At 37.3% G+C, this 16,555-nt stretch overlaps 1 protein-coding gene across 1 annotated transcript in view; it reads left to right on the forward strand.

Annotated features, from left to right (window-relative positions):
- The window catches only part of LOC131032784 (histidine--tRNA ligase, cytoplasmic), an 84,890-nt gene that overhangs the window by 21,505 nt on the left and 46,830 nt on the right, over positions 1–16,555 (forward strand). The window contains exon 7 of the mRNA XM_057963835.2: positions 947–1,228. Coding sequence (XP_057819818.2) covers positions 947–1,228 — 282 coding nt within the window. The remainder of the gene's footprint in view (positions 1–946; positions 1,229–16,555) is intronic.

Below are 16,555 nucleotides of genomic sequence, written 5' to 3' on the forward strand. Positions count from 1 at the left end.
TTTTATGCATATTATGCTTTATATTGTTTAGTTTGTCTATATATTTGTTATTTTTATACAAATGTTACTAAGCTGTGCTGAATCTGAGGTTCCAATTTTTTTTTTTAATATTTTAGGTATATTTTTTCATAAATTTTTATATTTTATTATTTTTTTCAAATGTACCCAAGCCATACCAAATCTTAGGTTCCAATTTTTTTTAGCAAACCTCGTGCCCATTAATATGTACCCTAATTAAACCCATGTCCTCGTAATTTAGCTGCCAAGTCAGTTGATATTGGAGAAGAGGAAGACTTTCACATCAAATCGGGGTCCTTCACCTCAATGCTTGTTTGGGACTGGCAAAGCTTTTGTGCATTTGATGTGTTATGAGGTTCATATTTGAGCAAAAATTATATATATGTGGGTCCATGCATTTACAAGCTCAGAGTGCTGGACTGTTGTGAAGAATATTTCCTTAGTTCAATTGATATTCCCCTAAGGTTCATGATATTAGTATCTGCAATGTTCTTTTACTCCATTGATTAATGTGTCGTGCCATCATGCTGCTAGTTGGTGTCACGAGTTCCTCTGATTATTGGTACCTTTCTGTGAACTACACCATTGGAGCTCATGGCCTTTCTTGTCACATTGACATTACATATTGTGTTTACTAACTTTTTCACTTATTATTTTGTATTGAGAGCTTATTTATCGTAGGAGTATTAGTATAGGGAGATGATTTTATCTTACCTGCTAATGTCTATGACATTGACCATTTTTACTTGCTTTGGGCCATTATCAATATAATACCTTTTTCTCTCTGTCTTCCTGGTATGGAATTTGTTAGTGTTTAATAATATGAGATTGTATGCCAGAGCTAAGTTTGAGTGTATACTTTGCTTGCTTAGGTTTAAACGAATCTCCTCACTTGCTGTATTTTGTGAATTGCAATTTTAACTTATAGGTGGAAGAGAAAGGATTAACTCCAGAAACTGCTGACAGCATTGGATCTTTTGTATTAAAAAAGGGAAGGCCATTGGAAATGCTTGCAAAACTTAAACAGAAAGACAGCCCTTTTCTGAAGCATGATAGCTCTGTACTAGCATTACAGGAGTTGGAAACATTATTCAATTATCTGAATCAGTCAAATTGTCTGGACAAGATATCATTTGATCTTAGCCTTGCTAGAGGTCTCGATTACTACACTGGAGTGATATATGAAGCTGTTTTCAAGGGCACAACGCAGGTTTGTTAAATTTTTTTTGGTACCTTTTCGGTTATAATGCTGTTGATATGCTTTAGATCTGTTTTCTGCTTTTTGTTGGAAAATTAAAAATAATATTATAGATTGAAATCACATGGACGTTTGTTGGTTTCTTAAACTCATTGAAACACAAGAACAAATATAATAGCAATGAGAACATATTGATTAAGGAAAACGATTTACTTTTACACAATCAGAATTAAGCTATGAGCTTTTCTCATTGTAGTATCTATATATTGAAGAAGCAATGCCAGAGCTATATCTTTCAATATGATTGGTTAATTGCTTTTCTATAGGGGTTCTTGCCTAAGGGAAATAATCTTAAGTACATGACGGGTTGTATAAATGGAAAAGACCAAAAACGGTATAATCTAAACTGTGCTGCTAAAACTGCCAGTATAACATTCCTCACAAAAATGATCACCGTACTATAAAAAACTCATATAACCATAAACTGCAAAAAGCAATCTTAACAAAGATAGTTTAACAATCAGTGGGTTTGATGCTGACTCCTCTCGAGAATCCACCTTTAACACCTGGCTCCAGGAAAGAGTGATGGGTGGCACGAAAGTTCCCACTCTTGGAGATAGATGGTAAAGTGTACATGCCGGAGATATCCAATTCATTGCCCTTGAGATGGATCCTGAGATTATCCATGTAGAAGGCCAGATTTTGGCAATGTAAATCTAAATCAATGTGCTTTTTGGAAAGAGATTGGGTAACATGATTGATTTGCAATTTCCTCCTTATTGCTGCAAAAGCACAAGGACATCCTCTTTATCATTCTGACCAAATTTAGAGCAGTTTAAGAAAATGATATCTTTTTTTGGATTAAGGTGGCTCAGAATCCAGTCCTTGGTCACTTCATCTGGCATTTTTACTCTTAGCTTAACCTAAAATTCTTCCACAATGGAAGCCGTAGTTCATGACACTACATTATTACTCAATCCTTCTTCCCTCTAAATCATCTGAATGAAATTTAGGGTAGCAGTTTCAGGAATATAAAAGTTACACTTGAGGCAGCAGTCTGAGACTGTGCCACTGTATGGCGAGTCTCTGGATGCTGAAGATAACATGCAAACATAGAGAGTAGAAAACAAGAGCAACCAACTTTAAGGCATTGAAAAGGAGAAGAAATGTGAGCCTCCGACTCTTATTTCAGCCTAAACATATGAATAACTGTAATGGAAGAGACCTTGCATTGAAAAGATGATGTCCTAACATCATTCAACATTCAAGGAAGAAAAAATCACAAAATAAATGCGATTGATCCCGATCAACAGGGATTGTTAGTTTTTTACTGTTAAAATTGCAATTTTCAAACCAACCACTGATTTCTCATTTTGACCAAAATTTTCCGGATCTTATTGTGATTAAACCTGTTTTCAATTAATTTTTTCATGCTGTAGGGTCAGTTGACAGATTGCGATGCTTTTTTTTGGTGCGTGATATATCTTACGTACATAATATATTTTATTCATCCATATACCTTAGTGCTTTGTTCGAGTCTTGAATACTCTTCAACATTCTGCAACCAATTCCTAGTGCTGTTGGCAAACAACAACATCAACATAATGACAGATATGCATGCTGATGCAGTCAATGTTCTATGAAATGGCAAATCTGCTTCTTGATGAATGCTGATGCTGAAGAAAAAGCTTTGCGTTTCTCATTGTTAACTGTCGAGAAGCCTGAGGGTGGTCAGAAGAAAGTATTGCTTTGAGAATCCTTTCTTTTATTTTAGTGGCTTCACCAAAGAGGATGCTATCTTGAGCGTAGAGGGGGTGGAAGACAATTTCACCCTCATTAGCAGCCTTCAAGCCAACTGTTATGCCCTCTTCTCTAAGCATGGTATCTACAAAGGGCCTCTGAGAGAATACTAAACAGATATGGACAGATCAATCTCCCTAGCGAACAAGGTCATTCCTCTGCATCTTCCTTGCACTTCCTGAGAACCAGTCATTCTTACAAGCCTTTGACAAATATTTATTGCCAACTTTTGTAATCAGGTCAGTTCTTAATTGACCAATTTTTTGAGAATTAATAAAGACCAAGATGTAACATTCTAGTTCAAGTGTTTGTTTCTTAGCTTACCAAATATTGTCGTAGGTTCCACTAAGCAAACTAAGATCCTTGGTAGCTTTGATAGATACCCAATTGAATAAGCTCAACCCTCTAGTTGGTAACATAGAGATGAAAAATTTGGTGTTTGAGTAGTTTTTATGGTTCCCAAGGCTGTACTGAATCCCTATGCAGCACTAACTTTTAGTATAATTTTCTTTGATAGCATTATAATGCTTGAATAAAAGATAAAACTGAATTCAAGGAAAAAACACATTTTTCTTAAGCATGCACAAATATAATATAATTGGAAGGTTGATGCAGTTCCTAACTTTTGATCAGGCTTCATGTTAAATAGAAAAATAATTTTACGAAAAGTATATGCAGAAGCATATAATCATTGCTATTGAAAAAGTTTTAAATTTCATCAGCAATCTTCAATGGGACAAAAAGAAACCTTTTGAGTTGATAACAGAACATTTCATGTTACCCATATGCTATATTAATTTTTTATCTATTTAGGTTTGAAGTCACTAAAGTCTTTGGAGCAAACTGGCCCATGTCAGTCCATCTCTACGCTCAAAAGTCAAATTCTAAACAAAAAACAACAGCTAATAAGTAGAACACTGTAGAGTGCACCTTATACTTGACAAGATAGCTTAGGTGGAAAGCATCAATATGGAACTAATTTTTGTTGTCACACAAATTACTTGGATGAGGTGAAAACAAAGGTTGCTGTTACGCAAGTTACATTATTGATAACCTACTTGTAAATATTAGATGCTTGACTTGATTTTATTGGGTTGTTCGATATACTTAGGTGAAAAAAATGTTTTTTAGCAAATTTGGTCTCACGAAAGATTGAATTCGAATGCTTTTGTTGATTTGGTCATAATGCCCCATGTTAGAGAGACTTTCTGTGGATACATTGCGTGCGAAATTTTGGTACAACCAAGGTCAAATGCAATTGGTGTTTTGATTGATGTTAGTGGATGCATATATCATTTCAAATGACATTTGGTGAAGGAGGGGTAGGACATGACACCACTGCTTGATGGTAAGTCCAAAAAGGCAAGCACTGGGAAAGAAGTGGTTTCTAATCCTGTAGATGCAAAGAGGAACCCTTTAGATGAGTTAGATAGCAGGAGTCTCTCAAAAAGTTTCAGTCAACAGCTACGTCTACAACACATGGCCTAGACACAGATGAAAGAAACATTAATACATTCCTCGCACCTTATAGTACACCAGGATCACAGATTGCTTTGTAGAGTTCAGGAAGGATGGAGGAAGAAGGTCCATGAATAAATAGAGAAGGTGATTGTAAATTTTTGGTACTACTCTAGCTTGTTGCTCCATGTTGCTAGGTCTCCATATTGGCAAGGTATGGTGGATGCTTTTAGTTGCAATTGTAGGTCTTGGATTTATGTGCTCAATGATGCAGTTTAGGATTTTTAAGACGTTAATGAAGATCGATTAGAATGGGCAAAGATTGGACGCATCATAATGTCAGATGGGTGGATGGATAGAAAGAATTTAACTAAAACATTTATTTTTCTTTTATGATATTGGTCGAATATTTTTGAAATCAATGGATGCATTAGATAGGATCAAATCTAGGAATGCAATGTTCAATTTGTTTAACAAGGTGGTCATGGATGTGGGCCACCAAATATGGTTAAGTTATTATAGACAATGTTGCTACTTGTGTTGCTGCTAAGAGACTTTTGATGGACAAGCATGCCTCTTATGTTTTCTAGATTGGACATTGAAAACTTGAGTGAGTAAGGGAGACACTGCAAAAAGATTCACATAGTTACCAAGTTCACTGATAAACACACGAGTGTATTTTGTATGACATGCTTCTTCACAAAGGGCAAGGAGTTAGTTTGACAAAGAATGACAAGATATGTTATGCACTTCCTTATATATCAAACTCTCTATTAGTAAAAAATGAATTTGAAGCGAATGTTTGTTTCAAATGAGTGGATGGAGTTTGGCTTCACCAATCAAACGAATGGCATAATAGTGGTAGAGTACATTTATTGTATAAGTTTTTGGGATGCAGCTAAAGTTGTAGAATTTTTGAGTTTCTAGTAAAATTTGAGTGATGTAGATGCATCCGGGCTCACAAGCAATCCCGTATCACCAAAATAAATAATAAATTTATTTTCATGTTTAATTGTTGAATATTTGGTGTAGGTTGGGCTTCAAGATCATCTTGTGGAGTGTCATAAGTTTTCATAAGGAATTTTAGAGGTCAAGTTGAGGGGAAATAAAAGAGCAGATTTGGGTGCCTCACAAGGGTTTCAATCTTTACAAAAATGCAGCCTTTAATGGTGTTAAGGAGCTGCAAGGTTGAAGAAATACTTGCAGGTTGCTCAAGATGATTGCATAAGAATGACCAAGGAAATTAGCTTGCCAAGAGAAGAAGAATGGAGGAAGAGAAAGAGGAATCTGTAGGTGTTCAAGGAAGCCATGAGAGCTGCAAGATGAAGGGAAAAATCAGATTTCAAAAGATGAGTGAAGCCAAGAAGGTGTGAAGACATGAGGATTTGAAGATCTGTAGGCAGTTTTGAATTTTGTTTCTTAATTCAAATCAGCACTATATGTAATTTCTCTTGAAGAATTTTTTTGAATATGAAATTTGAAATAAAGATATGTTTTAGATTCTTTTTGCTACATATATGTTAATGTGGATTGGATGAAATGTTAAGGTTGCAAGATTTGGTAGTTTAATAAGCTCCCCCAATCTTGTCTACATCAATTAGTATTAGAGCAAGGAAAATTTGTGAAGAGAATTTAAAGTAAACAAAATTAAAGAAATTTAAAGTGGGAGTATGTAGAAGAAGAGAGTGAAGATTGTCTTGAAGAGGCTGCTAATTGTGTGGATTGCTATGAAGCAATGCTTGAAAAAAAAATCTTGACATGATGGTGGACATCCATTTGAGATTGGATCGGTTCGAGGCTATGCAACATGAAAATGTTGGTTTAGATGAGATACAAAATGATAAAGAATCTCATCTAGGTAGCATGTAGCAAAAAATAACCTGGTTGCAGTTGAAACGTGTCTTTTTAGAGGCATGGATGTGTTGATGGGTGAGGTTGTAGTAGAGAAGGATAATGAAAAGGAGAATAGAGTGATGAACATAAATAATCAAGCAGTGGAGTAGAAATTTACAAGAAGAGGAAAGAGAAAAGGAGAAAAGTTGGAGAATGCTGAACCTATAATGGTTGTGGATAAAGAGGAAGAGAAAATAGTTGAGAATTTTTTATACTTCTGTAATAATGTGTATCTGATTTGTTTGTAAGAAATGAAGCAAATGAAATAGATGGAGGAGCAAAAATAGTGGCCTTTGAAGGTCCCATCTTTGATGAAGAAATTAGTGAAGATAAAGAAAATCTCCTATTGAAAGAGGAGATAAGAAGATTGAATAAGTTATTAGAGGAAGGTGTGTTAGAGGAACATGAGAAGAAATTGTTTGAATTTCATTATCTTTGTTGTGATATTTTATGTATAGGTATGAAGGAAGGTGGAGCAAGAGAGAATGAAGTAAAGTGTCATATATATGGCACTAAAGAAGAGATCCTCATGCAAGAGGATAAGAAAGAAGAAAAGAATGATGGTGTAGTAGTGGTTGTATCTTGTTCAATGGGCATGAAGGTGATGGAAGATAAAATTGTAGTAAAGAGTAAAGATGAATATGTTGTAGGTGGTGAAGAAAATGTTGTACGAGTGGTAGAGGAAAGGGTAAAAATACGGTGTGCAAGTGTAGTGGTGAGTGAACATTGGGAAGAGGATTCCAAAAGGAGGAGTATGGTTTATGGTGAGTTAATTCCCACAAAAGAGGAAGATGTTAGTGGAAAATTGGTGGAGGTGGTCAGTTCATGGTGGGTTAATACTAAAAAAAAAAGAAGATAAGAGAGAAAATAGAAGGAAAAAAATGTTTTGGAGGAGGTTGGGATATGGTAGACAAAGATCCACAAATGAAGAAAAGAGAGAAGAACAAATTTGGCCAAGAAAGATATGAAGAGTTCCAAATAAATGCTGGAAAAGGAAGAAGGAGCTATCTGATTCATCGTTGGAAGCATTGGAGTATGCTACAATGTTGTCTTCAACTTGAAAGGGTATTCCCATAGTTGGACTACTTGCGACTCGGCTCGACTCGCCAAGCCCTTGGGAAAAAAAATGGGGAAAAACTTGCGAAAAACTCGGGGAAAAAATCGACAGCTTAAAAACACGCTTAAATTTAATAAAAATGCATTTTTTTTTGCAAAATTTAATGAGAAGATGCATCCAATGAGTCAATAAATGATAACACAAAAGAAACAAGCTGATTCTAGATATATTTAAATGCCCAGTGTCTACAAAATCGCATCCTCATGAGGAATGCTGATGGCTCGAAGCCTGAAAGCAATATAGTAAATAGTTTTTGTAAAACCAAAAGTAAATACATCATTACAAATTACAATTACAACTTCCTCTTCCCAGCTCTAGCAAAAACTTGGGGAGAGGTAGAACTAGAGGGTCTAGCCCTATAAGTTTGCAGTGGGCGTGTTTGTGCTTCCTCGTTCGGTATGGCTGGCTCATCCTCCATCCTAGATGAAGCTATGTCTCCACCTGCTTCTGGCATTGGCAATGAATCCTCATCCTCTTCCACTTCCTCATCAATGTTATCCAACCCAAATCCACCCCCCTCCTCCTCCATAGCCTGCCTCTTCAAATCAATGATGTCAGTGTCAGAAAATAATGGAGGCTGCTCTTGTGATGTCCAATAACTGTAAGGATCTATATCATCCAAGTGAATTGGACCACCTTCTACTTCCTCTACCTTCCTTACGCGCAATCGAAGATTATATTGCACGAAGACAAGGTCATTGAGGCGTTTTTGCGCTAACTTGCTCCTCTTCTTCGTGTGGATTGCTTCAAACAGGCTCCAATTGCGCTCACAATTGGATGAACTGCAAGGTTGACATAAGACTCTGAGGGCAAATTTTTTGAGATGGGTTGTTTCCACCCCAATTTTGCCACCAAGCATTTGCAAAATAAATAAAATGGAAAAGTTAGAAAGCAAAGAGAAAAGAGAAAACATAATTTTTCAATCATTTTAGATCCCAAAATCCAAATGGCAAATGTTATGCCTGGGGTTTGAGTGGTTCTTCCTCTCCTAGCCAGCTCTGAAGAGAATAGCTTACCCCTTACTCCCTCATAATTTTGGAGCTCACTCACAATGAGGTCTCTCTCCTCAACATAGGGTACCATCCATTCAATGCATGTACTGAGGCCCTCCATGACCTCTCCATTCGGATCTAAGTAAGAACCCCCAAACCTAAAACGAGGGTTGAGGAAGTACCCTGCTGCATGAATGGGTTGGTGGAGCTGATTGTTCCGCCTCCTATCAACAATTTTCCAAATGGGATCAAATTTGAGTCTATCCCCCTTGTAGTAATTTTTGATAGACTCCTTGTCTATCCCCCTTGTAGTAATTTTTGATAGACTCCTTGGCCCTATCCATGGCCTCATAAAGATATCCCATTGGGTTTTATCCCCATCCACCAAACGAAGAACTCGAACCAAGGGCTCTGACACCTACAATTGAAAAATACAAATTACAAAAAGATTAAATAATGAAGTTACAAATTAGTAATGAGAGACTTGAATCAAGAATAATTAAAATTTAAAAATTGAAGTTTTGAAGTTACCTTCACAGTCTTTGCAGCCCTTTGTGCAAATTGGTTGTTGAAGACTATGCATGCAACAACCTCTCCTTCAGGGTTCTTTGAATAAGGTGAGTTAAGCCATTCTCCGCTCACAAACATTTGTTTCAAAGAAGTCAATGCAGCAAGAAGGCTTTGCAACATCAAGAAAATCGTTGCAAACCTTGTGACACCAGCTCTCACCAAATCTTTCCCTTGGGTGTGCTGTCTCATCAAATTTAGGACCCAAGGGTGATTGTAAATCATAGTTCCAGGACTCTCCAGGACTCGCCGAGTCCTGGCAAGTCCCAAGCCGAGTGACCCTAGCCGAGTCTCAGGGACTCGTGACTCTCTAGGACTCGCTCTAGGCACAAATCACTAGAAATTGGTTTTTTTGCTGAGTTTTTGTTGATTCTTGTCAATTTTTTGTCGAGTCCCGAGTCGGGTCAGCTGCGCCGAGTCTGCGCTGAGTCCGAGTCTCGTTTCTATGTTGTAAATATATTTGGTGATCCTCCTTGCATCTTCCACAACTGGAGTCACCCACTCAAGTATTCCTACGTCCTCCAAGAGAAGGTGAAGGACATATGCTGCACAAGGTGTCCAAAAAAGAGTGGGGTGCCTCTCTTAGAGGATTCTTCCTGCAAAAGAAGAATTTATTCTTAAGAAAGATGCAACCAAGTAAAACAAAGCCACAACAAATGAAAATATTGCTAATGCCTAAAGGTGATAATTCAAAAGGATACTACCTGTTGACACATATGCTGTTGCATTATCTGGGATGATTTGCACCACATTCTTTACCCCCACCTCCATGACGACATGCTCCAACATTCTAGCCAATGTTTCTGCATTTTTCACCTTGCTGGAGGCATCAACAGATTTCAAGAACACTACATTGTCCTTGCAAGCAACCAAAAAATTGATGATGGTGCGGTTCTTGCCATCTGTCCATCCAGTAGAAAGAATGGTGCAGCCATAATTTGCCCATTCAATTTTTTGTTCCTCCATCACTTCTCTTGCCCTAGCAACTGCATTTGTGAGCAACATGTAAGAGCAAAGTGAAATTAGGTCTTAGTACACAATTTTGATTTAATAAACAAGAAATCTAAAAGATAATGAAAAATGAAATCAAGTGGACTATGTAGTAATTTACTAACCTCCTACTCAAATCCTTGCGAGAAGGGGCCTTGTACCCCTTTCCTGAAACTGTCATAGCAGTCACCAAATTCAGCCAATAAGGATTGTCCGCCACATTGAATGGAATGTTGTTGAAGTACCAAAAATCAGCTGCTGCAATGTCAGTTTTCTCATGTACCTCCCTATTCCATCCAGTGGCCTCTAATGATGGTTGTGTTCCAGGTGTGTTCCTAGGCACAAAATAATCACCTATGGACCCTGATCGTGATGATGGAACAATGCCTAGTACTCTACTAGAGGAAGCAAAAGCGATGGGCGAGGTGGTGGTGGGTTTGCGGATACATGGGTCATGCCGAGAGCCCACTATGCCCTTAGGTGCTTCTTGTTCCTCTTCAATGTCAATAGAAACACCTTGAGATTCAGCTATGGCTGATCTCATGGCTAGCTTTGCCCTCTCTCTTTGCAATTTCTTCTCTTCCCTAGCTGCAAGTAGGGCATTCATTTGTCTTTTTATTTCTTCATTGGTCCCAGGGCATGCTCTAGCATCATGCTTGTCTATTCTTGTAAGGTGGTATTTGAGGCGGTTGATGCCTCCATGAAGTATTTTCTCACACTTTATGCATATAAATGACCTAGGATCGGGTCCCTCATAGGCATACCTCCATGCCCCATCTCTAGCACCTTTAGGACGGGTGCCTATATATCCAGATGGGCATGGATCTAGTGGCCATTCCTCCCTTGCCATGATTAATGCTTACTTAACCTACACATACAAAGTGAAAAAATAAGTTAACATTTTAGTTAAACAATTTAGCAAACTATCTACATTAGTTTAAATAAATTTAGACATCATTCAAAGTTTATAAAAAAAAAAATATTAGGGTTTGAATTTTTTTTTGAAAACTAGATATTTTTCAAAAAAATTGTGAAAAATTCAACAAAACTTGTTAAATCTTGTGCAAATAACTTAGAAAGGATTAAGACTACCTAGGAATCATTTCTAATTCATCTAAATGCAACAAAAAATAAACAAATTGTTTTAAAAAAGCATAGAAAAAAAATAAAAAAACTAACCTGGGAATCTGATTTTCCTTGAAAAATCACCTCAAATCCCCTTCAAGAGCAAGAATAGTTTGAAATCTCCTTGCTGGTCACTCCTCCCCCTTCTCACCAAAAAACTCGACTCAAAAAATGAAATGCAATGAACTTTTGACGTTTTCTTGTTATGTGCTGGCGCAGCCGAGTTTTTGGGCGAGTAGAAGTCGTAACTACTCGCCTGGCCCAAAAATTCGGCGAGTTTTTGCTACTCGCCGAGTAGTCCATCTATGGATATTCCTACTACTCAACTTCATTTATGAGCTAAGCTCACAAATTTCATACTCGGTGTGTTTGATGCAGGAGCATCCAAGCTCACAAGCAATCTTGCATCACCAAAAAACTAAATAAATTTATTTTCATGTTTAATTGATGAACTTTTGGTGTAGGTTGGGCTTTAAGATCATCTTGTGGAGTGATATTTTTCATAAGGAATTTTAGAGGTCAAGTTGAGGGGAAATAAAAGAGCAGATTTGGGTGCTGCCTTCTTGTTCCTCACAAGGGTTTTAATCTTTACAAAATGCAGCCTTTAATAGTGTTAATGAGCAGCAATCAACAACAGCAAGGTTGGAGAAATGACTTCCAGGTTTCTCAAGAGGATTGCATAAGGAGGAGTGTCAAAAATTAGCTTGACAAGAGAAGAAGAATAGAAGAAGAGAGAGGAATTTGCAGGTGTTCAAGGAAGCCATGAGAGATGTAAGATGAAGGAAAAAAATCAGATTTCAAAAGATGAGTGAAGCCAAGAAGGTGTGAAGACACAAGGATTTAAAGACGAGTAGGTTGGATGTGTCTAGAAAAGCTTGTGAAATTTCTGAATTTTGTTTCTTGTTGAAATCATCACTATATGTAATTTCTCCTGGAGAATTTTATTGTATGAATGCGTATATGAAATTTTAAATAAAGATATGTTTTAGATTCTTTTTGCCATATATATGTTTAATGTGGATTGGATGAAATGTTAAGGCTGCAAGATTGGATAGTTTGATAAGACTCTCCAATCCTATCTGCATCATTGAGGCTAGTGGATATGGAGAAATCCCCCATGGGCTATTTGTATGAGGCCATGAATAGTGCCAAAGAGGTGATCAGTGGTAGGATGGAAAATAATAAGTACACGGCATTGTGTAATGTCCCCCTTTTCAGCCTTGGTGAGTGGAAAGGAGATAATTTATTTAATTAAATAAATGTCTTAAATTGATATTTTTGGGCAACTTGCATTTAATTAATTATTAATATGAAGATATAATTAAAGTGACTCTAGTTGGGGATCAAAATTAAAACAATATAAAGTCACTTTTGTAGAGGGAAAAGAATTATGAATTATTACTTTCAAGTGACTTTTAAATATATATATATATATATTAGAAATTTCTAGAGGAGATTATAAAAATATGACGAAGGGATTCATTTGGGCATCCCCAAGCATTTGATATTTTGGTTGAAACTCCAATTGTGGAGTTTAGCTTTTCTACCGTTGTGGGACAAAAACTCCCAGGCGAATATTAGTTTTAGTGGTGAAATATTCCTCTCTAGCCCATAGGGCATGATTCACTCAGGGTCACAATTTGGGTACAAATTTATTTAGATTTGTTGGCAAGTAATAAAATTGTCTTTTCGATATTTGTGAAGGTGAACTTTGTATCGGGGTAAAAAGTATGATTATGTGTTTGCAAGTAAATTGATGAATTGAGAATTTATATATTGTGCTGCCACACTGTTGACGTGTATTTTGTACACAATCATACACAGAATAAAATACCTAAAGGCATCTTATCCTCTCTTGAGAAAATAGTCTCTAACTGCTGAAGATTCGCGTAAAGGATCAGTTAGGTAGACTCCAAGGTTCTTTGATGTAGGGTCTCTACGTGTGGACAAGCTCTTCGTGGTACGATGTGATTTGCTGGAATCACAAGGGGACTTACATGTGATGATTGAACTTCCGATCTGCTTTGCTGGACACAGGCTCTTACTAACTTAGATTTGAAAAATGAAAAAGGATAAGGGCGAAGAGAGGATCTAATCCTAATACTAAGAATGTAGGAGCAATGACTTGATTTTTGATGAAACTCTAACTAGGTCTTGTTTTGACATCAATAGAACATCTACACAAGGCTAGTGCGATCTTCTAAGGGGAGCTTTATGATGTTCAAATCATCACCGCAGGCATAGATACCATCCAAGTTGATGCATATCAATGAAGAAGCGACAAATTGAAATTGAGCTTAGGCTGAATGATTCCAGTTGACTACACAAGGCAAGTCTGCAATCAACAAACTGCTAGTAGTATGGATATACGAATTCCACCATCAATCAATCACATTTCCTTCATTCATCTAATCATCTACCATCTAAGATTGAAGACTCAACAAGAAACCATGCAAATTGCAAGAAAACGACATATTTCACCATTACTTCAATGAAAATGGAATTTGTTTACAATCAATGGCAACAATTTCTTGCCTTGTCCTCCTATTCTACTCTAATTGCTATTCTATCAACTATATTCTAACTCTTCCAACTATTTACATGCTATCTCTAACTTATTGCTAATTAGCCTTTACAAATGAAATGCCTGGGCTTATATAGTGCCCACAATACAATTTGATGGCTTAGATCAATTCAAGATCAATGGCCAAGATTTTACAATGAAAACCCTAATTAGGGTTTGTTACAACCATTACATAACATTTAATGCTTGACCAATGATAAAATTGTATTGCTTGGACACATGTCCCCTCTAGAAAAATCGACCAATGGATAGCCAGGGTAGGTACATCGGAGTTTGTGCCACCTTCCATGATTTAAGTACATTGAATCTGGACATGCTGAGGTGGACCTCACTGATTGGAGAAATGATGACTAGGACGCCACCCCATCTGACAATTGTAACTTGGTAGATATTCATCTTGATGTTGTTGAGAAACTTGCTTTAATTAATTTATCTAGATCTATTTTGCTTCTTCAACGAGCCCTTGTTCTAACTCCTTGCGTCCTTGATGTGCAGGAAGATGATGTACCTCGCCTTGGAACGCTGGATTGAAAGAGGTCGCCCTTGTCCTGGCTTGATCGTCCTGGCGAAGACCGTCCTTGATCCGGCTTGATTTTCCTGGAAGAGATCTCCATTTGATGCCTACACAACATTTCAGAATTAGTACCATGATTTTGCAATACATAACATAAATTAGAGAGCAAATTTTAGGAAACTTAATGATAAGTCCTTTATTAATCATTTCCTAAAAAATGACTGAGCTAAGGCAAAACAAAATTCCAAAATTCAAAATTAAGGAAATGACGATCAACGTTCAAAATCAAAACAATAAATCCATATCGTCATACCTCTTTGAGAGCTTAACTCTAAAATGCAAAATAAAGGAATTCGCCTAGGCAAAATTTGAAATTCGATAGTCTTGATGTGATCTTCAAAAGAACGTTCCTCTTATCAACTTCGCCACCCTTCAAGTCTTGGACGTGATTTCCTCTTCAAGTTAGCAATTTCGCCATCTTTGATATGTCTTTGACGTCCTAGGCAACTTCGCTCAAATGGAAACTTCAAGTTCGCACCACCTTGCTTTGAAATAAAATTCGCTCCTTCAAACACACTCGCACTTCTCCCTTTGATCGCATTTGAATGATAAAATGGTGATGTGAAAATGAAGATTCTCACCCTCCCTTTATAGCGCTCACCTCATACTTACCTTAAGGCCGACTTTGTGAAAATAAAGCAAATTAAACGATTTTTTAATAAATAACAAGGCCGACTTTTATAAACCAATAAAATACCAAGCGCTCCTTTTGATTTTCTATTAATTAATAAATAATTAATTAAATGCCTTTGTCATTTAAATTAACAAATTCGATTTTTTACAAGGCAAAATAATTTAATTAATATCAAGCGCAATATTTAAATGCCATTTAATTGAATTTTCAAAACTTATCGAATTTTAGCATTTAAATAAATTCAAAAATGTTTGTTTAGCGCCCAAAAATGAAAAAGTGGGAAGATACGTACCTCATCGCCCTGGTCCCTGACTGAGGGACAGGAGCGATCCATCAATTTGGTCATGATTCTTGCAATTTTTACGTCCAAGGTCCTTATTTCCACGTTGGAATTGCCATTTTCGCTAGGTCCTTTGAGCTTAATTGACTTGTTCTTGCAAATGAATATCCTTTAGATATGATATCGCCCTGGTCCCTTGGAGAGGGACAGGAGCGATCTCCATTGTTTCTCCTGGATCTTGCATCTTTGAACTTCAATCTTCATTGTGGGGACAAACAACGTTATTCCTTCATTCCTTTCTCATTTCGCTTGAATTTTACAAGGCGCTTTGATGTTTAGAAGATCATCGCCCTGGTCCCTTGGAGAGGGACAGGAGCGATCCTGAAGCTCTAGCCAAAACGTGTCATCTTTCATCCTTGGTTCCTTGTTCATTGCCTCTTAAAGGACGTCCTTGACCTTAGCTATCCTTGCATTGTCTTGATTTTGTCGGAACATGAGTGTTTTAGTAAAAATCGCCTTGGTCCTTGTCCAAAGGACAGGAGCGATGTGAGCTTTTTACCTTGATTAGCAATGTTTGGACGTTCAAAACTCTTGTATGTTATCTTCAAACGATGCCTTAGACCTTGCATTACCTTATGAAATCTTGTTCTTACGTAAATCTTGCACAAAATGACCAATGCATCTAACATCGCCCTGGTCCCTTGGAGAGGGACAGGAGCGATCTATGTCCTAGGATGCGAATTTCATCATTGTGACGACCTTTTAATGTTTGTGCTTGCTAAAGACGCCTTGAAATGTCCCTCGCCACCTTGTCTTGACTTGGATCGACCTTGAACTTGCATAGGAAGTAACATCACCATTGTATCGCCCTGGTCCCTTGGAGAGGGACAGGAGCGATCCTCCTTTTGTAGCCTTTATCTCACTTTGTCAGGTTCCAAGTCTATATTCAACGGATTCGTCTTTCTTCACTCCATTCGTTCATGCCTTGACATTGTTTGTAACTTTGCAAGAAAATCAATTATATCAAAAATCGCTCTGGTCCCTTCCTGAGGGACAGGAGCGAACTAGACATTTAGGACCTTTGTGGACGTCCAAAAAATCTTCATTTTGTATTCAATGCGTCCATCTCATGTTCTTCCTTGCTTTTGAACGTACACTTGTCTTGACATTTGCCTGGATTCTGTCTAATGAAGGAAATCGCTCTGGTCCCTGGGAGAGGGACGAGAGCTACAAGGTACCTCGCCCTGGTCCCTTGGAGAGGGACAGGAGCGATTTTGCTCTTGTGGGCCTCATTTCACTTCATCACCTTCGAAAATTATCTTCAA

Source organism: Cryptomeria japonica, chromosome 5 (assembly GCF_030272615.1).
Source record: "Cryptomeria japonica chromosome 5, Sugi_1.0, whole genome shotgun sequence".
NCBI classification, from domain to species: Eukaryota; Viridiplantae; Streptophyta; class Pinopsida; order Cupressales; family Cupressaceae; genus Cryptomeria; species Cryptomeria japonica.